Raw genomic sequence first — 20931 nt, 5'->3', positions numbered from 1 at the left:
TGTTGTATTAAATGTACCCGATATGTATTAAAAAAAAAAGAAAAGTATATTTTAATTGTTGCGTATCTTCATTGGTGCTCCAATGGTATTACTTTTCTCGATAGAGAGCGCTGACTGAATATGCGCGCAACATTTCGTTTTTTTTTAAATTTAAACTTTTCATAATATATTATATAATATTATTTACATTAAAAATATATATTTAGATTATTATTTTTGATAAAATAATTCTGTGTTACATTTTATTTTATAATTTTAGGAAAATATAAGGAATATCGTCGACCAATCAGATCGCTTATAATAATTCCTAGAACCGAGATTTTGACATTAGAGGTGATACTTTGATAGTCTACGTTCGTTTCGATCAATGGTTAGAACGTGGTATTTCATTTTCTTGGCATAATAAACAATCGTAGCAAGTGGGTAGGAGAAATAGATAGTGAACGTTTTGAAAATTTCTTTATCTCTCGTGCAATTAATGATGATTTTAGTCAAAGTATTAAAAGTTATTTATTTTAAACGTGTATACATATAAATATATCTATATAGATATAAATAGGGTAGAAGATGAATCCATCGATTTTTTCTAATCCTTTTATCTACTGCTATAAAATAGCATTCACTATTTTTTTTCCTATTACTTGCCATTGTTTACTTACGATCGTTAAGCCAATGTGATTTTAAAATTCCGTTCTATTAATTTAAAAAAATCATTCAGATGTACTTAAAATGTGCTCACAAAGAAATGTGTTCGCTGATACGTATATATAGATATATACAAATGTATATTTTTTAAGTATTATATAAATATTACTAAATAATGTATGCATACATATACATATACGCATGTATATTATAAATATATACACATATATTTCACTATATAACTTGAACTGATTAATATACGAAATTGTAATATACATGCTGTGGATTTGAAAATGGTCTTAAGTCGAAATGATAAAAGAAAAAGGAAGGAAGGTGATCTGGTTGATCTCATGGAACCCGTTTCGGAATCACCGAAAAGGTAACATTTAAATACTTCTTCTTTTTCTTTTTTTTTCCCCAAATAAAAAATACAATTTGTTATTTAGAATTTGTACAATTGACCTCACAAAAAAAAAGAGGAAATAAAAGATTTTTTTTTATCTATTGCCAGTTTAGTTTACATATATTCCATAGTATTGCAAATGTAATGTGAAATACATTTGCATTGCATTTATAATTAAACAGGTAGCAGAAGTCAAGATTCAAGTTAAAAAGTGTCTATCTTTAAAATTAACTCATCCTACATTTCTATTGACCTACATCATTGACCGGCAAGTGTTTCAAAAACATTTAAACTTTGTTTCGTAGCACTGCTATCCGTGCATGTAGTTTCATATTTCAATAAATAATACATCATTTAAAGTATTAGGATTATATGCAATGTGCATACGTTACAATAATAGAAGAGAAAAATCATGAATTTAAATTTATCGTAGTAGTTCAAACATCTTCTTAACAGTCATTGCATTTATAGCGAAATGTTTTACTTTTTTACAGTTTGTTGCAACAAGCTTTATAATCTTTTATCAGAAATATCATAGGCTATAGAAGAGCATATAGTATTTAATAATATTTTATTACAGAGCTAAGGTTCATGCACAAAGGAAATTTGCACAAGGTGCAACAACGGTTTTTAATTTACCACCCACACCTATAAAGGATAAAGAAAAAGCTAAACCTGCTGTTATAACTGAATTGATTACTCATAAACGCCCTAATACAGAAGACTTTTTAACTTTTCTATGTTTCCGAGGTATTTTTAATTATATTTTAAGTCTATTTCTTCGATTAATAATATTTTTCTTATTATGAATTTGAATTATTAATATTCTATTTAGGAACATCACTTTTACCACCGAGTTTAAATTTCTTTAATCTCGGAACCAAAAAGGACAAACAAACACCTAAACTTTCATCTAATGTAACAGGAAAGACTGCATCTTCGACTACTCCAGTGACAGAACAAAAATCTGATTTACCTAATCCAAAAAATGTTAATAAAGTAAAAAATGTTGTAACAGAGAAGAAAGATGCTCCTAATGAAATTCCGAAAAATGTTAACAAGTTTAAAACTACAGCATGTACAGTTCAGGCGCTTAAGAAAAAATATCAAGAACAACGACTTGCCAAACAGAGAATTAAAAGAAAATTTAAAAGTTCTTGTATCATACGTACAAGATCATGTTCAGAGCGAACCGTGTTAAAACCAGGAAGTACATTAACTTCGAAGAAATTTCTTACCAAATTTGAAAGTAAAAGACATAGTCTAAGGAGCAGCTCTCTGTTAAATAAATCTAAGAAGGAAGCTCCTAGAACCAAACCTGTTTTAGTTAAGCCAAAGAAAAAAATTCTCATGAAAGAGAGAAATAGTGATACATCTAACCAAGATTCGATGAATGACGAAGAGGAGTTATCTTTAGAAAAGTCGATTTCACAAATGAAACGTACAATGCAAAAATCAGTACAGAAAAGTATATGCACTAGAAGTAAAACAGAAATGCGAAGAGTAACTCGATCTCATAGCCAACGAACATCTGCGAAAGATCTTTCACGTAGGCCAACAAGAAAGACCAAAGAAGCAGCAGCTGTGTATATGGAAATTCTTGGAAGAAAATTAGTGAGTCCTGATTTGGATAATGATGATAATCTTTCTGTAGACAGTTTTCCAGAGTTACCAAATGCTCGTAAAATAGCTCAAACAGAAAATGAAATGAAAGCTAAAATCAAGCAGTCAACGAATAAATCTGTAGGAAAAACTAAAGATACAAGAATCACTACTGCTTCTACTGGTATGACTAGACGCTCGGATAAGGATGTATCTAATAAAATGGCTCTCAAAAGTAAAAGATTAGTTAAAGTTCAAAAATATTCTGAAACCGAAAGCGAGGAAGAATCAGAGAAGTCTGTTGAAACTAGTAATGTAAGACCTATTACCAGGCAAAGTTTAGGTAAATTAAACAAGCCTATAAGTCGTAGTCTTAGGTCTTCTTCTAAAAATTTAGTCACGAAATTAGAGTCTCAAAATAATACAAGTACTAAAATTAAAAATCAAAATTTAGCTAAATCTAACAAAGATAAATTAGCACTAAAACGTAAACGTAATCAAAGTGCTAGTAAAGAATTACCAACAGATAAGCAGGATGAATCTAATAATCAAAAGGATCCTAAGAAACATAATAATGGAGATAATTCTGGTTCGGACGAAGAAACATTAGGAATGATTTTGAATAAATTAAGAAAGAAAAAGACCTGTAATAACGAAGAAAAATTAAATACTAGCGTTACAGAAAAAATAAAAGAAAGTAATGAATGTTGCACAAAAATGTGTGGCACTAAATTAGATTTATCTAAAATATCGGACGACGAAGAATCATTTCGTGGATTTACTAAGAAAGCGATTTCAACGGTATTAAATTCGTGTCATACACACGCAAACGCAAATCTTCTTGTTACCGAAGAAGACGACGGACATTCGTATACGCTTAAAATACAAAGTGTGTCGCACGATGAAAATTCATTAACGGTACAAAAACACAATGTTTCTAGAAACAGTACTTCTTCGCCAATTACAACTATACAAGAACAAGAAACAGCATCAGATTTACCAACTTCCATTCAGTTGCAGATACCAATGTTACAGAAGACGAAAGAAAGTAAATGTAATCATGAAAATATAGAATCTAAAAATATTGTCGATATACCCTTGTCAGCTTTGCACATGAGAAAAGAAAGGGTCAATATGTCTACCGAACAAATAGAGAAATGGTTAAATGAAAGTTCTTTAGCCAAGGAAGAAAGTAAATTAGAAATGGAAAATATACCTAGCTTTAAATATAATGACCCTATTATTAATATAGATAAATTAAAAATTGATGTTCCACACTTATCCATACCGACCAAAATTCAACATTTAGTAAGACCCGTTAATGTAACACTATCTAAATTAGCCGATAAAGCTAAAGATCATTTATTAATTCAAGAAAAACATAATTCGTTTCCATTGGATCCTCAAATTATGGATCTTAAATATCCAAATGTTCATAGTAGTAAGATTAAAATAGAGAACACTTGGAAAGACATCATTAAAGAAGAAAATATTAAACTGCATAAAGCTTCATCTTTCGGCGGATATGGAAAAACATTGAAACCAGATCTCTCTCTAATAGAATCTACTCTTAGCAATTCTCTGGAGAAAAAATCACAAGGAGAAAAAAAATCAATATTTCAAGGACGGAAAGGATTTTTACCTAAGATTAAGGAAAGAAAAGTTACAACTAATTCCAATGCCTTTTCTCCTGAAAATGAGAGCAGCGTTTACGCGTTTGAAAGTGATACTGAAGTACCTGTTAATACACCATTCAGAAGAAAAATTCGTGATTGCACTAAGTCATCTATGGACGTTGGAACTATATCGGAACAAAAAATGTATGAAACAACAGAAGAAACTACGAAAATTCATCTTAATGTATTAAAAAATCAAAATGAGATCATTAATCCTAATACTATTAGTACCAGCACTTCTATTGGTAATACTAACATTGTTAATACTATAACAAATAATACTGCTACGAGTAGTACTACCACTGCCACAGCCACAAGTACTATGATGGAACTTGAAAATAATGAAATAAAAAATTCACCAAATGCAGCATCATTGAGCATAAACAAGCTCGAGTTGCCACAGAATTTTGCAAGTTTAACTAACGTACAAGTTCTATCTCTAGATAAGTTGACTACATCTTGGAGTGATGTAAATTGTAGCACTTCGATAGCTGTTCAAGTTAACTTCGACGACTGTGCACAAAAGCAAGAACAAGAGGAAACAAACGTGACTCAACAGAAAAGTATTGAGATATCTACTCAAACTGACAATAGTAATATGAACAGTGACAATGATGGTCAGTTGTTTTACATTCCATTGCAAGCAGTTACAAGAGCTGGTCCCAATTTAATTCCAAATCAACAATTAATACAAGGGGTTGCTGTTAAATTGGGTACCGAAGGGCCAACTGGCCCAAATCAAAGAGTTCTTCTGCGTGCAAAATTAGTTACCAAGCCACCTCTGTCGATCGCTCGTTGTCCTCCTGTTGGAACAGTACAACCAACAACCCGAGCTACACAAAATTCTTCTATAGAAAATCCGACTCAATCTACGTCATCGACTGGATCAAATACTGCATCAAACATTGCTTCAAATACTGCTTCAAATACTGCATCAAATACCACTAAATTAATAATGGCTCCAACTGCTGTAACCTCTGAATTTTCTATACCTTCACCAACAAAACTGCAAGACGTTATGTCAGGAACAAATAAACAAAATAATACAACAAAGTTGAATAATAGTACGGAAAAAATAGTAAAAGTACCTAAAAATCAAAGAGAAAGAAAATTATCCGTAGATTCAGTTAAAATAGGAAAAAGGTAAAATAATATATTAATATCCATTTAATTTTTATTATTGTAAATTATATGATCTACATTTCTGAATGTGTTAATAATTTATAGGTCTCAAGCAAAATCACGGCAAAAGGGATCTGATATTTCTTTGATAAGTAACAGTACACTTTCAAGTGAAAAAATGTCAAGTAGCGAAGCGTGTCTAGTAGAAGCACCAACATTTCATCCATCGGAAAAAGATTTTCAGGATCCTTTGGAATACATTGATAAAATTAGACCTGCTGTTGAAAAGTTTGGAATTTGCCGAGTAATTCCACCTCCTAATTTTAAGGTAATATAAATAATATATATATATCTATAATAATATATATATATATAATAAAATCAATACTAGCTAGTGTAAACGATTTATTATATATTATTAAAAACAAATGAAAAAAAAATGATGCTTTGAATAATATAATAATTAAATTAAAATATTTTTCATTATTATAGCCAGAATGTAAAGTATCCGATGATATGCGATTTACTGCCTACAATCAATACGTACATCGTATGCTACACAGATGGGGTCCTAATGTGAAAGAAATGATGGCCATAAAAAAATATTTAGCAACACAAAGTATAACTCTTACTCGTCCACCATGGGTAAAAAATATTTTTTAATTATTTAAGATTGTATATATAAGAATCTAACTATATATTACTCATCTGTATTTTTGTATTTTCATTCTCAATTCTTTTAGATTGGTGGCATGGAAGTTGATTTGCCGCATTTATACCAAACAGTTCAAAGTTTAGGTGGCTTGAAAGAAGTTATTGAAAAGAAAAAATGGCAAAAGGTAGCAGATGGAATGAAAATACCGAAATCTGCTCAAGATCGTGTCACTAAATTAGATGATATTTATTGTAAATATTTATTGCCATATGACACTTTATCGCCAGGTATGATATAATGATTTCGAGTAATTGGAGTAATCGGACTTTTCATACTCTTAATCATCTAATATAATATATTATTTTTAAAATATATATATATATTTTGTTTTATTTTAAAATATATATATTTATATTAAATTATTATTTTTATAGAGGAACGTAGTAAATTATTTGATGAAGTTGAAGCGGAATGGTTAAGAAGAGAAAATAAAACATTGCAAATGCAAGATACATCTACAACTGATAATGAAGATGATGAAGATGATGATACTTCAGATGAAATTGAGGAATGCATTGTGAAAGTATGACCAAAGGAGAAAATTAGTATTGTTTTAATTGTTTAAATATCTAAATTACAAAGTATATATAAGGCAAATTTGCAATATTAGATAACAATATATCAATATTTTGTAATACAGATAATTTTATTTTTTAAATTTCTTTTATTTTTATACACTAATACTGTAAATATTTGTTAAGTAAAATTCTATTATTTATATTTTTTATATTATCAATGTTTATAATAACAATATTAAAACTTAATGTATATATATATTTTATATGTATATACACATACATATATAACGTTACGTTTATTATATTTTATTAACATATATTAAAGGGCAGGAATATGCCTTTGAATGCCTTCTACCGAATCGCACGAAATACTCAACGCATGTGGTTCGGAGAAAATCAACGTTCTGGAAATGAATCCGAAGGAGCATCTGCGGATGAAGTTGAATCTGCATTTTGGAAACATGTAACAGAAAGAAAACGTCATATCTGCGTGCATGCAGCAAGCATTGATTCAAGCGGACGTGGTTTTGGTTTTTCTGTTGCCAAAAATAGTCCATTTGCTAGACATCCATGGAATCTAAAAGTACTTACTAACAATGCTGGATCAGTATTAAGAGCTTTAGGACCGTTAATGGGTATGCAATGGAATTCATATTTTATATATATTTATATAACAAACAAAATATAATATATATATATATTATTTAATTTTGTAGGAGTAACTGTACCAACATTGCACGTTGGTATGTTATTTACTGCTTGTTGTTGGTATCGTGACCCTCATGGTCTTCCATGGATCGAATATCTGCATACAGGTGCTAAAAAAATTTGGTACGGTATACCGGACGAACATAATAATAATTTTAAAGAAGCTTTAACAAAAATGGTACCACAATATTGTAAAAACAAAACTATATGGTTACCCTCTGACACTGCCATGGTACCACCAGAACTATTAGTTAGCAATGGTGTCTCTTTGTGTCAAACTGTTCAAGAGCCTGGACAATTTATTATCGTATTTCCAAAAGCATTTACATCCAGCATATGTACAGGATATGTCGTATCAGAAAGCGTTTATTTCGCACAACCTTCTTGGCTAGAAACTGCAGAACAAGTATTCAAAGTATGTATTAGAGAATGTGTGTATTATTTTTTATATTAGATTTGTGATATGTTTATATTTATGAAATTTATTCCAGGACATACAGGACAGTTGTGAACCTTCAATTTTTTCATTTGAAAGATTATTGTTTAATATTATTAATGATTCACGATCTAATATAGATATGTTAAAGCAGGTAAAAATAATAATTTTTATATAATTTTCCCGTTCTATACAAATATATTTTTTATTTTTAATAATCTTTTTGTTGCTTTAGATTTTACCAAGCGTTATACAAATTCGTGAAAGGGAAATTGATCATCGCAAAAAATTAAAATCTTTGGGTCTTAACAATAGAGAGAAATTACCTTTACCCGATAGTGGTAAACGTGGAAAAGGGAAAAAGGTGAAGGAAGATGACGGAGATTTTGAATGCGAAACTTGTAGAGCGAATTTATTTGTATCCTTGGTAAACAATTCGCAAGACGATAGTGTCTATTGTCTAGCGCACGCATTGCAAATACTTACAAAAAATAAATCAATTTTGAAGAGTTGTACATTAATGTACACATATAGTGAGGTAAATGTATATATAAATTTCTTTTTATTCACTTTAATTCATACTTTTTGATATTATGATTATTTGAAATATCATTTCTCTTTTAATATTTAGGACGAATTGGATGACTTAATTCATAAATTGGAGGATAAAATTGAAACCAAATCTAAGAAAAATAATCAAATAAAACAAAGTAAATAAAGTATTAATCCTGCTTATTTAATTATTGAAAAACATGTAGGTAATAATTACTTATCTCATCTTATCTGTTAAAATGACGATTAAATCTAATTGTTCGACAAGATTTAGAATAGACTATATAAAATATGTTAAAACAAAATTATTTATGTCGAAGTACAGTTAGAAAAGGATCAGAAAGAGGTGGTATAACTGTAGTATGATTGTATTAGTTAACATTGAAGAATATTAAGATAAGTTACATTCTTAATAACATTTTGTTTATTAGAGTTCCATATATTTAATGCTTTAGGCATCGGTCCATGTCTGTGTACATTAATCTTCTGCTTCAATGTTTATAATAGCTATTAAAATTTGTTACCCCCATGCAGGGTCTTTGTACTGCAAGTTATAAATAAAGTACGTCCTTATTCCTACTGTATACAAAAAAATATTTATGTTCTTGTTTAATTAACAAGCCTCATTGTATTTCAATTTTACATGAAATTTTATTTTCATCAAAGAAAGGAAAATCAAATAGAGCGGATTAATAAATAATGAAGTCCTTCAAATGGATAAAAGATTTAGATATATATAAATGTATATTTTAACATTTTTTTATTTTTATGAAAAAAATTTATTTTTATAGATATTTTCAAGCATAAAAATAGTGCATAAAGTTTTCATCTCATACACGGTGTATATTAAAAATAACATTACAATACATATATCTATTATTATACAAGTTGCTTTAATACTAATATATATATTAGTATCAAAATATTCGATTCATTATGACAAACTTTGAAATATATTATTATAAAAAATTAAACGCGAAATTTGTCAAAATAGAGCGAGTATTTTTTGCACGAAATGCTTTATTTGAAGTTGCCTCTAAATTTTATTTTCAGAGAATAATTGTTGCATTTAAAAGTGCTCGCAATAATCAACAAGTAGCTTATAAAAAAATAATACATTTTGACAAACTTCATTAAAATAGATTTGAACTTTATTCTTTTATAATAGATATATTAATTTGATAAATAAATTTTATCTGCAATATTTCTTCTATATAATCCCATACGAGATACTTTCGATTGATAACATATAGAATTAATAGATAAGAAGACATTTTTTATCCATCTCTCCGTTATCGTTTAAACAGCACTGTTATTTCGTGCCTTGGAAGAAAAGCTTAAATATTATTTACATTTTATCCTTCGGACACTGGAAATTCTTTACACTTGTAGTATAAATATGTAAGAGAAGCAGATAAAATTAATTAAATTTTGTATTAAATATATCGTAATCATAAATAAAATTATATTGTACGTGTTGAAATTCCATGTTAAAGTTTCCAGATCAAATATATTCATCTTCTATAACGTCCGAGATAAGCTTTGCAATTTGGACAGGTATGATGTACATCCATACATTCATCAATGCAACATGGAATTAAACAGCAACCGAACCAACAACTAGAAATAATATTAAGTCATATATAATTTACTTTGTCTTTCTTTGTTAGTCAAATAACTTATTTAATATTCATACCCGAGTAAAGCTATTACAACTCCGGAAATGTAAGCGATCATGCCAGGTTCTGTTTTTGTTGTAGACTCGATTTCAGCTTGACAATGTGGACAAATGGTATGAGTTGGTCCCGGTCCCATAGGGACAATAGTAGTTACAATAGCTGGTCCTTGTGCATCTATGTTAACAAAATTATTTTTTATAATAGATTTATTTTAATATATATATAAAAAAAATATAGAATCGAATAATGATTAATATTTAAACTCACACACTTCAGCAGATGTAAATGGACTAGCAGGCGGAACTCCACCCACTGTTTGACTATAAGATGGAGGTGCATAGGGTGGAGGTTCATATGGTGGTGGTGGAGTATTTTTACTCATTTTAAGCTAAATAAACTAAATATGATCTAGATTATTATATAAATAGAATAGATAAAAATTATATTAATTAAATATATATACAGGATGACCTGTAACTGGTGGTACAAGCAAGCAGTGATTCTACATGAAAAACTAAGTCGAAATTGTAGAATAAAATTTTTCAAGTACGTGTGTATTTGATTTAGTTTCAGCTCAATGGATTGCACCATCTTACTCCCTAATATTTCAAAGAGCATTTTTATGCTTTTTAATATGTTTACAAGCATTTTCAGTATGATGTTATCTCTTCTATCGATTCTATTCTTATGTTTATCAAATAAAACTTAGTTTTCCAAAATAGCATGCTCAGGCAAGTACACGTGTACTCGACAAATTTTCAATTATTTTTTTTAGAAACAGAACCTTGTATAAACAAATTGTATTATATATTTTCAACTTAGTTTTTCATGTAGAATCATCCCCTGCTCATTTATACCACCAGTTACAGGTCACCCTATATAATTAAATATATTTTTTATGATATATGAAAGGAAATTATTAAGACAATAATAAAAAAGTAAATTTACTTTTATTAAAAACGAATGATTTCAAATCTATTTAAAGAAAGAAAGGAAATATATACTAATTCAATGATATCTCACATACATTCTATTTTGATTCAATTAATTTAAAGAAATTAAATATACCAGATATTTAGCATGCATTATTTAAAGTTGTTCCGGTATTTTATCAATTACATAATAGATATGACACTATACAGATATTACATTAAGAAAAAAAATCGACATTTTATACAATCACAGTTTGTAAAAAAATGTGCATGAATCATGACACGCGCGCGCGCGTGTGTGTGTGTGTGCTGTGTGAAATGATAATTATTACAAATATTAAACAGAAAGGAAAAAAATTGTTCGATGTTATTAATTTTTAAAAATATATTTTGCAATTTCTTTAATAACATAACAATCTTTTTTTCTTAATAAATGTAAATGAAACATTTGTAACATAATATTGGAATAAAATGAAAGAGGAAAAAAATTGTATTAATTCGTAGAATAGGAATGACACAGTAAAGGAACAAGTACGTAATCAAATATTATTAACAAGTGTCAACACTCAAAATTTCATTCGCCGACATAAATCACGCAAATATGTGAACAGTTACTAGTCTCTCTTGTGTAACACAACAAGCATATGATGAGTAATCGGTTATTTTTAGAAAATAAATTACTGCTAATTTTTCTTAAAACATTTCTATTTTATCACCAATAATTATAAACAATTATTTTAAAAAATATATTCTCTTAAAATTACAAAATTTGAATAACAAAAAACTGCGTAATCAAATATTCGATGAAAATATTCATTCACATTTACATATTTGGTACAAGATTTTGTCTCGAGTATTCGTTTTAGGCTAATTTATCTACAAATTTGAACATAGATTTAATCGTACGAATAAATAATATACTCAAAATTATTTATTATGGATAATAGATGATTGTTGAATTAACAATTAATATATTATAAAGAAAAGAATACTGATAATATTGATTAATGCAAATCTATCGTGTTAGATAAACAATAAATATGGCTCGTTACTATTAAATGAAAACGAAATGGATTATCTTTCGTGATAATCTTATTAGATACTTTAACTTACTTTCACTAATATTTTTCAATCACGTACACAATGGTCGAAAATATTTAAACACCTTCAACTTGTAAGTCACTTTACGTGATAAACATAAAAAAGAGAACGCACCGATTAACGATAAGTACAGTGGTGCCATCTTAATTTTCATAAGATTTTATTTTGCAACTAAATATTTTTATCTTCGAAAGCATTTTTTATTTAAAAAATGTTTAACAAATTCCTAGTTATATTTTCTTCGATAACGCAAATAAATATTATTTCATTTTTATTATTAAAATTGAATTGACAATTTTTGTTCTGTCATCTTAAATGATTCAAAAATAATAAATTATAATTTATGATAATTATAATCGACGTGTACCAATGACTATATTTGACTATAAGTAGTCATTATCAAAATGCATATCATATCGATTAATCGATACATCATTGATGAATTATTCCGCAGACACGTTATGAATCATTGAATAATTTCATTCTAGTCAATATTTTTATTTTGTTATTAAAATTTTATTCTGTTATTTTTATTATAATATATTAAATAATTTAATGTTCTCTTTCTTTCTTTTTTTACTGTTTATATATATAACAAAAAATATAGTAAAATTATACATTCATAGTAGGAAAATGATAAAAATTTGCAATTTATTATTTTGCAATTTATTACAGATTTGAAGTCGAGGCCATATTTATTTTTAATCAATACACGATTCTATGTTTGAATATATCTTCTCGTCTATTAATAAATTTTTAATATTCTAAATACAAAAAAATACTGATTTTCTATATTTTATCAAATTCTAATTTGTCTACATTTTGTATTTTAATTTAATGTGAAATTATTAACGTATTGCGTGTAACATCAACAATTTTGTGTTTGGATAAAATTTCAAAAATTGTACAAATACAAACTAAACATTTAAATCTTTTTGTTTATATCAATGTATTTTTAATTTTATTTACAGTGAATATACAGTTCAATCTTTGCGATATACAGTATAATTCACTTTCTGACGAAACTTTAGCGATTAATAACATTTTTGAAGTTTAACCTACATATGTGTTGTATGTGTCTACTGTTGAACCTAGGACATTTGGCAAATCACAGATTCAATAAATTGTAACAAGAAATTAATTAATTTTAATTATTAGACATTTTACTCATGCACATATCCACATCACAGTTTTGGAAGAGAATATTGAAACGGTAATTGTGCATAAAGATTAGAATGTTATTAGTTTAAATGTATGGAAGAAATAATGTATCATGTTAACCTCAAACACATTTGTTTGACGTTTTGTTATATATAATTGTGTGTGTACTTAATTAGTCTAATTTCTTAATCTTTTTTTTATTTCAATACGTTAAGTTGTTATCATTGTTATAAGTGTATTACTTTCGTATTTATATAATTAAATATTATATAAGTATTAATTATTAACACAATTGAAGAATACAATTATTATTTCATTGAAGAAATAAGTTTCTTTTTTTTAAATATATATTTTGAATCAAATTTTAGGTGTAATGGATTGAAACTAGTTAACTTTCAAACATATTTAAAACCGCATAGAATTAATTTATTTATTGCAAGAAACAAAGTGCAAATCACAATGTTCGAAGAAAAATTTTTAGAATTAGAAATACTACGTTCTAAAGTAGATGATTTATGTTGGTTGCATAAAGTTGCACCAGGATTTCCTGTAAATGGTTCAAAGGTAAAATTGATAATAATGTATATATGTATATGTATATATATATATTCGAATTGATATCAATTTTATCTTATATACAATGTTATATTGCAGATTACAATAATTCATGAACCTGTTCATTTTTATGGCACGTTAATAGAAAAATGTAAATCTGCTAAAAATAGAATAACTTTTGCATCCTTGTATATAGGAACTGGAAAGTTAGAATCTGAATTGGTAAATTACAAGATTATTTAGTACATTCGTTATATAATCTAATAAAACAAGTATAAAATTAATTATTGTTTATAGATACAAACAATAGAGCAGGCTATTCTTTCAAGCAATGGAAATATTAAAGCCAAATTTTTATTAGATTATATGAGAGGTTCTAGAGGTACGCAAAATTCACGCAAAATGTTAGAACCATTGCTAAAAGGAAAATATGCTCATTGTTCTGAAGTATTTCTTTATCATACACCTAAACTTCGTGGACTTTTAAAAGTTATTATGCCAGATCGGTTTAACGAAGTTATAGGTCTACAACATATGAAATTATATATGATAGATAATACTTTAATAATTAGTGGGTACGTAGCATGTGTGTTTTTAAATCTTTCTTCTAATAAGACAATAAACAAATGCTTTATTTTTATAGCGCAAATTTAAGTAACGATTACTTTACAAATCGGCAGGACCGATATTTCGTAATAGAGGATGCTAAAGAACTCTGTGATTTTTATGATGATTTAGTTCAAAGGGTGGGAGAGTTTAGTTTTGTTTTGCAATCGGATGGTACTACGAAGTTAAACTCTACATTAAATTCTCATCCATGCGAAGGACCAAAGCAAGAATTTCCAGAAGAAGCTGCGCACAGAATAAAAACGCTTTTTCAAAGTGAAATTCAAAAACGTATCGAGCTTAACAAACAAAGTAATCAGCTTTTATATTTAGGAATTGTAGGTAGCTCTCTCTCTCTCTATATATATATTCAAGTTAATAGTTTATTTTATTTGTTAGAAGAAGCTTTGAATGCGGATACTTGGGTTTTTCCGTTAGTGCAAATGGGACAACTTAATATACTACATGATAGCGAAGTAACATTAAAATTGTTACAGTCAGCTCCATTGGGGGCGAGACTTAAATTAGCAACTGGATATTTTAATTTGACTACAGATTATATCAGTGCTGTACTTAAACAGTGTCAGGCTACATGCGATCTTCTAACTGCACATCCTACAGCTAATGGATTTTTTAGTATATTGATTATATACATAAATTAATATAAACTTTTTCATTCGAATATAGATAGATCTCTTGTACGATAATAATCTTAATCTGCAGGTGCGAAAGGTATAGCAGGTGTTATTCCAGCAGCGTACACAAAAATAGAAGAATCGTTTTATAAAACATGCGAAAGATTAGGTCAACAAGAAAGAGTAACATTGTGGGAATTTATTAAACCAGGATGGACATATCACGCCAAAGGCCTTTGGTATTTTTTACCAGGTCAACAAAGACCTTGTTTAACTCTTGTCGGATCACCTAATTTTGGTATGCCATAATAAAATGAGATCAAAATGCTAGATGTTGTATAGCAACAAAAATAATTTTACAGCCTGTAATATATTAGGTTACAGATCAGTTAATAGAGATTTGGAAACACAAGTTGCAATTGTGACTAAAAATGAAAAATTGCAAGCGGCTTTGCAAGAAGAGCAAGAACGTTTGTTTATGTATGCTAAACTAGTTACAAAAAGAACATTTTGTCAAGAAGATCGCATAACTCCTGCTTGGGTACGCACAACAGTTGTTTTATTTCGATACTTCTTTTAATGTTATATTAACATCTTTAATGATTTTACTCAATGGAAAGGATTTTACAAATACCTCGATTTATTTAATTATAATTAACTTTGTATTACGTTAATATTTATATAGTTATAAATAGATTATACTATCAGCTGACAATATTGAATAAGTCTTCTTTTAATTCAATAAAAATCATTAACTTTGTTAAAATATTCGCGTTAACACACGTATCATAAGATTGTAAATAAACAAATAATTCCGTAAACATGTAAAGTACATAGCGTATATTCCGTTACATATTTCATTTAAAATACAGACAAACCTATCTGATACAAATAAATTATATTATTACTTCAATATTATATTTTATTTTATTCGTTTATTATTACATATTTTTTGTAAAAAAGATTTGTCGATCTTTTTAAACAAGAATTACTTTACTTTTTTAATTAGGATAAATTAATTATCCAAGGATATAAGTTGAATAAATAATAATTACAAAAGAAAACAAGAAATTTTTGTTCTGGTGTGTAAGAATTGGCAGAATAATTATTTTCTTTTTTACATGCTATTCTGTAAGGGATGTGGTAATATTTAATGTTACTATGATTTCGACGTTTTTTTATACGGATCATTGGAATTATAGAATTCATTCCAATAATAATGCAGAAAGAATATGATAGGAATTGTCCATAATCATATATGATAGTCATTTTGTAACTATAGAGTCACAGTCAATATATGACTCTATTATACCGTAACCGCGGTGACACTTTGCACGATTAGTTGATTCAACTGACTTTGCTTCAGAGATTTCCAAGATCAACAAGCAGAAGAAAAATTTGATGGTTTTATTTATTTATCATCAAGAATAAACGTTTCTTCTTTCACGAAAAATTCTACAACTTCTTCTTCTACATTCTTAGAGTCAGAGTCTAATTCATCGGTGTCGATATCTAAAAAAAAATATAGATTAGTACATTAAATTTTTTGTACATTTAAGAATTATGAATTTATTTAATAATAACTTTTGATAAAGGTACTCACTATTACGTAATTCAAGACGGCGTTTCTTTTGATTGTTATATTCTTCTATTCTCTTTGTGCGATATTCTTCGAATGATTTCATTGATGCACAACGTTTCTCGATGAGTTCCTATAATAAGATGTAGTTATTCAAATAATATGTACATGCATATGGATAATTGGGAATAATTAATAAATTTTAAAAGTTCACATACTTTGGAAGCACGTGTTAGACGCATGCGATCTTTGCTTTCAAATTGAGCAGAATACTTTTTCAAATTCTTTTTAATTTCTTTAATTTGATCAGCGGTAAGAAGAGTCGGTGGTCTAGGACGCCACAATAATTGATTGAATGCGTTTAAGTTAACTCTTTTCAAAATACGACCTTGGAATGTCCATATCCAATAACCATTATCGACAGTAGTTTTCCAACTGGAGACGGCTGTTACGACATACCTAAAAAGGAGGAATAATATATGAATTATAAAAGATAATAAAAGATTAGAGGAAAAGAAATAAAAAATAAAATTTAATAAACCTTCCAGTTGGATCCCATTCGACGTCAGAAGTTTGATAATGATCGGTTGAATTCATAATAGTAAAATCATTAGTGTCAATAAATTCTAAAGCACCAGCCATTGTTGTTAGACCAGCTAATACGACAAATTGACCAGATGGTGACCAGAATAAGTGATTACACGCCTTTTTCTCTAATTTTTCTGTTAAATGAATTCAAAGTTTAAGAGAATAAGTTTTTTAACAAATAAAACAGAACAAAGATTTTATTATGATCGACTTACTGAGAAGAGCAGGCTGATGACCACATCTGACTTCATAGAAGCTAACATTAACGCTTGGAATTTCTCCATGAATGATAGCAAATTTATTGCCAATTGGTTCCCACGCGAAAGCATGGATTGGTTCCTTTATTTCTACGCTGTCAACAGGAATTTGTTTCTCTCTCATATGAAAGATTTCAAAATTATATGACATTCCCTAAAAGAAAAGGATATTTAATTAGAAAATTATTTTAATTTAAATGAAATGTTTTTGCACGTATGTAAATGTTTTAATCAATCTTACTGTGTATTTTTGTTCTGTTTTTTCTTTACGTTTAGCAAAACGATCGACTTTTACGCACAAGTAATCTCCAGATTTCTGCCAGTATATTTTACAATCAGCAACGTTGAATAAATTTTTGTTTCGTATCTCATTGCGACTATGTAATGATATACCAATTAATTTATATATCATATAAAATTATATTTAAAAAAATAGACAATTAAAATAATAAATTTTTTACTTTGGAATTTCCAACAAAGTGACTCTTGCAGGAACATCTTTGTCTTCTGGCACCCAATAAGCAAGAACGTTATCTGTAGGAGACCAACTGAAGTCTCGAATACCAGGAATTTTAATACTTTTTTTATCCAGTAGTCTGAATGACTAAAAAGAAAAAGTATATATAAGTATATTTTTATTTTTCAACTATTTTTATATAAATTTATATACAAAGTAGGAAAACAACTTACTGGTGTTTCATAAACACTTAAAACATCTATACCCATCCAAGCCAAATACTGGTCATCATGTGACCAACGGAATATAGGCCATACTGAAGAACCTTCTGGATAAAACGAACGTTTCTCTTGCCCAGACAGAATGTCCCAAACAGCCAAACGCTTTTGATCTGATCCTAGATCAGTTCGTGGCGTATACGTTACAAGATAACGTTCGCAAGGTGAGAAATCTATACATTCGACACCTCTCTGACTGAATTTAACTTGTTGGACGAATTGAGGCCCACCCCATAATGCAACACCTAATTTGTGAAAGGTTGCCAAGTATGTACCTAAAGGTGACCATTTAACGTACGTCTCTGTCCAACGCTGTTGTTGTAAAAACATATTTGTTAATTTTATTATCAACCGTTTGTTAATTATTATATAGCAGGATTTGTGAAAAATTGGAGCATTATGTTAACTGGACCATGAGACTCGTATCCGAGTTCTTTACTTGCCGGATAACTGCTTTAATTTTTGAACTATTCCAGTTAACTTCCTCACAAATGTCTACTTTATTTGGTACAAATAGTTATACTTACTGGTCGATCTTCCAACAATGTAGGTTCAGGAGCAGAGTTTTGCCAAATTTGAACAGATACGGCCGGCCCGTTTCCATATAGTACACAAAATTGATCGTAAGCATCTGGTTCTAATAAATAATAATGTAAATCGCTAGCTGCTTTAAATGGTTGAGGTTTTGGTGGTTCCCAGTCTGTGGGAATCTCTTCGAATTTTTTGAAGTCAGTAAACAAATTTACTTTCAAAGTATGTTGCTTATCGATCTTATGATTATTTGCAGATTTTGCTGCTGCCAATGCGTTTATCGGGCTATTATATTCCAAGAAAATGTACCTATTTTATGGTGACAAAAAACAATGGAAAAAAAAATTAATTAATATTCCCATGACGTATTTTAGTTAAATTCAGGGATAAATTGCAACTAACCCTTTAGTATATCCATTCTCATTTTTAGGATAATATTGATTAACTATCGTACCAAACTTTCCAAGTACTTTACTGATGAACGATTGTAATTTCTCCAATCTTTCTGGTTCCACTTGTGGTACACCGTCAATCACAACTACTGACTCAACCCCATCTGTCTCAGAGGGTTTTTGTTTTAAAATGTCGCCAAGTAATTCTGAGAAAAAAATGTAAACACGAAGAGATTAGAAATAGAATACAATTATTAAAAAGAAGGCGATGATTTGATAAGAAAAAGTTTTATAAATTCATTTAATTTTGTTTCTTTATTTATATATATATATATATAAGTCAAAAGAGTTTGATTTTGTGAGGTTAGATCGCATGTGCCACATTTCGCAGTATCACACGACCATGCCTTTCTTTAACGTAGGGTAACAATTGTTGAATATCATTCAGAGTAAAACATGCCTACCTTCGTCGGTAATATCATCAACAAATCCTTCTGGATCGCTGAAATTTGGTTCTTCGTCGTCATTTAAAATATCGTCATTATTTTTAATACTATCTTCATTTTGAGCAATTTTATCAACCAACGTTTTCTTCGCCATCTTAGAAACCTCTAAGCGTTTCTATACCGGGTTTAAGTGGCAAAGAGCTACGATTACTCCGCTCGTACAGTGAATCATTTGAAAAAGAATACGGTGCTGCCAACTATTAAGCTTGCTTTTTCACATTTGTGCCTTCATTTTACTTAAGGGTCAAGTTAACGTTCATTGGTCATCTTTTCTTGGCCAATAGAACATTTCCCAATCAATGATCTTGCAAATCGATATGTTCCTATTAAAATCATTCAATTTTTTATCCAATAACAAACAAAACAATATTAATTAATTATTTAAATCAAATATTCGTGTTAATATAACAATTAAAATTATCATAAATTGAATAATTGATAACATCCACTAATTATAAAATTCTACAAAATTTAATTTGATTTTATATTTGATTTTATCGATAATAATTGGACAAATGTAGGTTATGTGCAAGTTATATTACAGCAGCAATTGTTACGCGCTCATTTCAGAATGTTTTATATAGAATATGGTTAAATTCATTTAATTATACTTCCTTTTGTAATCTTTTACTATTTATGTAATTTTACTTTTTTCTTAAAAGTGTATATATTTTTGATTAATTTATTAATTTAACATTTATATAAACATTATAATCATGTCTATGGGTTAGTAAAATATCTGTATTATCGTTAATGTTCATTTTGCAATAATATTTAAGAAATGTTTGATTATATTTTTTATAAAATTCTTTAGTTTCACGTCGAAGTAAAATGCCTTCCATGATTCGAGGATTATCTGGCATGGGAGTAATAAAACATAGCATATTTTTTCGAACACTCAAAAGTGGTCTAAAGGTACGATCTATTTGTTGTAATTTCTGTATCTTTCTAATGAATTTTAGTATTAAAAAATTATTTAGATCCCAAGATATCAGAATACGTACCGGTTGAAATCTTTCACTCCTTTCAAAGTAGAAGTTGTCGATAAAATATTGAAGGACGTAATGATTTCTTCCTTGAACGATATTAAATATCATCCAATCGTGTGTCTACAGATTTGCAAAGATATGTCAGCGAAAGTGCGCGATTTAATATTTAGAAAATCCTACGATCGGTATTAATCATTAAATTATATTTTCAGGAGTATTATAAAAATAATTAATAAGTTTAGATTATGTTTATCATTTTCTTAATATGATTTGTCTATATTTTAGTTATAAATATACGGTGATCATAA

The 20931-nt window shown here is 28.4% G+C and overlaps 5 protein-coding genes across 6 annotated transcripts; 3 read left to right on the top strand and 2 right to left on the bottom strand.

Moving 5' to 3' along the window:
• Positions 1 to 352: 352 nt before the first annotated feature.
• On the top strand, positions 353 to 8906 carry LOC122522443 (protein Jumonji). Its single transcript, XM_043643559.1, has 12 exons — positions 353 to 1024; positions 1629 to 1798; positions 1884 to 5469; positions 5554 to 5776; positions 5941 to 6093; positions 6192 to 6390; positions 6538 to 6686; positions 7007 to 7316; positions 7398 to 7804; positions 7881 to 7979; positions 8061 to 8363; positions 8457 to 8906. The coding sequence occupies exons 1-12, from the start codon at positions 939 to 941 to the stop codon at positions 8541 to 8543; spliced, it is 5772 nt and encodes a 1923-aa protein (XP_043499494.1). The 5' UTR covers positions 353 to 938; the 3' UTR covers positions 8544 to 8906.
• On the bottom strand, positions 8784 to 12227 carry LOC122522446 (LITAF domain-containing protein). 2 transcript variants are annotated; one of them, XM_043643584.1, is made up of 4 exons: positions 12102 to 12227; positions 10324 to 10464; positions 10074 to 10230; positions 8784 to 9997 (listed from the first exon to the last, which is right to left on the bottom strand). In XM_043643584.1, the coding sequence occupies exons 2-4, from the start codon at positions 10436 to 10438 to the stop codon at positions 9892 to 9894; spliced, it is 378 nt and encodes a 125-aa protein (XP_043499519.1). In that variant the 5' UTR covers positions 10439 to 10464; positions 12102 to 12227; the 3' UTR covers positions 8784 to 9891. The 2 variants fall into 2 exon arrangements, with proteins under 2 accessions (XP_043499519.1, XP_043499509.1); XM_043643574.1 differs by having other exon boundaries at positions 10324 to 10453.
• A 533-nt stretch (positions 12228 to 12760) lies between these two features.
• LOC122522438 (CDP-diacylglycerol--glycerol-3-phosphate 3-phosphatidyltransferase, mitochondrial) lies at positions 12761 to 15938 on the top strand. Its single transcript, XM_043643544.1, has 8 exons — positions 12761 to 13302; positions 13619 to 13814; positions 13905 to 14027; positions 14103 to 14380; positions 14449 to 14723; positions 14811 to 15047; positions 15135 to 15344; positions 15424 to 15938. The coding sequence occupies exons 1-8, from the start codon at positions 13259 to 13261 to the stop codon at positions 15624 to 15626; spliced, it is 1566 nt and encodes a 521-aa protein (XP_043499479.1). The 5' UTR covers positions 12761 to 13258; the 3' UTR covers positions 15627 to 15938.
• A 179-nt stretch (positions 15939 to 16117) lies between these two features.
• LOC122522425 (eukaryotic translation initiation factor 3 subunit B) lies at positions 16118 to 19827 on the bottom strand. The gene is made up of 11 exons (XM_043643520.1): positions 19593 to 19827; positions 19139 to 19334; positions 18733 to 19045; positions 18161 to 18517; positions 17932 to 18074; positions 17712 to 17847; positions 17429 to 17624; positions 17167 to 17347; positions 16844 to 17084; positions 16650 to 16758; positions 16118 to 16558 (listed from the first exon to the last, which is right to left on the bottom strand). The coding sequence occupies exons 1-11, from the start codon at positions 19726 to 19728 to the stop codon at positions 16458 to 16460; spliced, it is 2109 nt and encodes a 702-aa protein (XP_043499455.1). The 5' UTR covers positions 19729 to 19827; the 3' UTR covers positions 16118 to 16457.
• A 523-nt stretch (positions 19828 to 20350) lies between these two features.
• On the top strand, positions 20351 to 20931 carry LOC122522431 (dynein light chain Tctex-type 5-like). Its single transcript, XM_043643532.1, has 3 exons — positions 20351 to 20360; positions 20449 to 20549; positions 20615 to 20931. Exons 1-3 carry the CDS (start codon positions 20351 to 20353, stop codon positions 20813 to 20815), a joined length of 312 nt encoding a protein of 103 aa, XP_043499467.1. The 3' UTR covers positions 20816 to 20931.

This window comes from Polistes fuscatus, unplaced genomic scaffold (assembly GCF_010416935.1).
Source record: "Polistes fuscatus isolate 324 unplaced genomic scaffold, CU_Pfus_HIC Scaffold1, whole genome shotgun sequence".
Classification (NCBI taxonomy): Eukaryota; Metazoa; Arthropoda; class Insecta; order Hymenoptera; family Vespidae; genus Polistes; species Polistes fuscatus.
The sequence above is the reverse complement of the archived record's forward strand: the minus strand, read 5'-3'. Positions and strand labels throughout refer to the sequence as shown.

Coding starts and splice junctions, on each gene's coding strand:
- LOC122522443 (XM_043643559.1), top strand. CDS start 939: ATGGTCTTAAGTCGAAATGATAAAAGAAAAAGGAAGGAAGGTGATCTG. Junction 1,025..1,628: donor GTTTCGGAATCACCGAAAAG/GTAACATTTAAA, acceptor ATTTTATTACAG/AGCTAAGGTTCATGCACAAA. Junction 1,799..1,883: donor AACTTTTCTATGTTTCCGAG/GTATTTTTAATT, acceptor TATTCTATTTAG/GAACATCACTTTTACCACCG.
- LOC122522446 (XM_043643584.1), bottom strand. CDS start 10,438: ATGAGTAAAAATACTCCACCACCACCATATGAACCTCCACCCTATGCA. Junction 10,231..10,323: donor ATTTACATCTGCTGAAGTGT/GTGAGTTTAAAT, acceptor TTGTTAACATAG/ATGCACAAGGACCAGCTATT. Junction 9,998..10,073: donor GTTGTAATAGCTTTACTCGG/GTATGAATATTA, acceptor TATTATTTCTAG/TTGTTGGTTCGGTTGCTGTT.
- LOC122522438 (XM_043643544.1), top strand. CDS start 13,259: ATGCACATATCCACATCACAGTTTTGGAAGAGAATATTGAAACG. Junction 13,815..13,904: donor TTCCTGTAAATGGTTCAAAG/GTAAAATTGATA, acceptor GTTATATTGCAG/ATTACAATAATTCATGAACC. Junction 15,048..15,134: donor TACAGCTAATGGATTTTTTA/GTATATTGATTA, acceptor CTTAATCTGCAG/GTGCGAAAGGTATAGCAGGT.
- LOC122522425 (XM_043643520.1), bottom strand. CDS start 19,728: ATGGCGAAGAAAACGTTGGTTGATAAAATTGCTCAAAATGAAGATAGT. Junction 19,046..19,138: donor GAGAATGGATATACTAAAGG/GTTAGTTGCAAT, acceptor ACCATAAAATAG/GTACATTTTCTTGGAATATA. Junction 17,625..17,711: donor AAACAGAACAAAAATACACA/GTAAGATTGATT, acceptor CTTTTCTTTTAG/GGAATGTCATATAATTTTGA.
- LOC122522431 (XM_043643532.1), top strand. Junction 20,550..20,614: donor CACTCAAAAGTGGTCTAAAG/GTACGATCTATT, acceptor AAAATTATTTAG/ATCCCAAGATATCAGAATAC.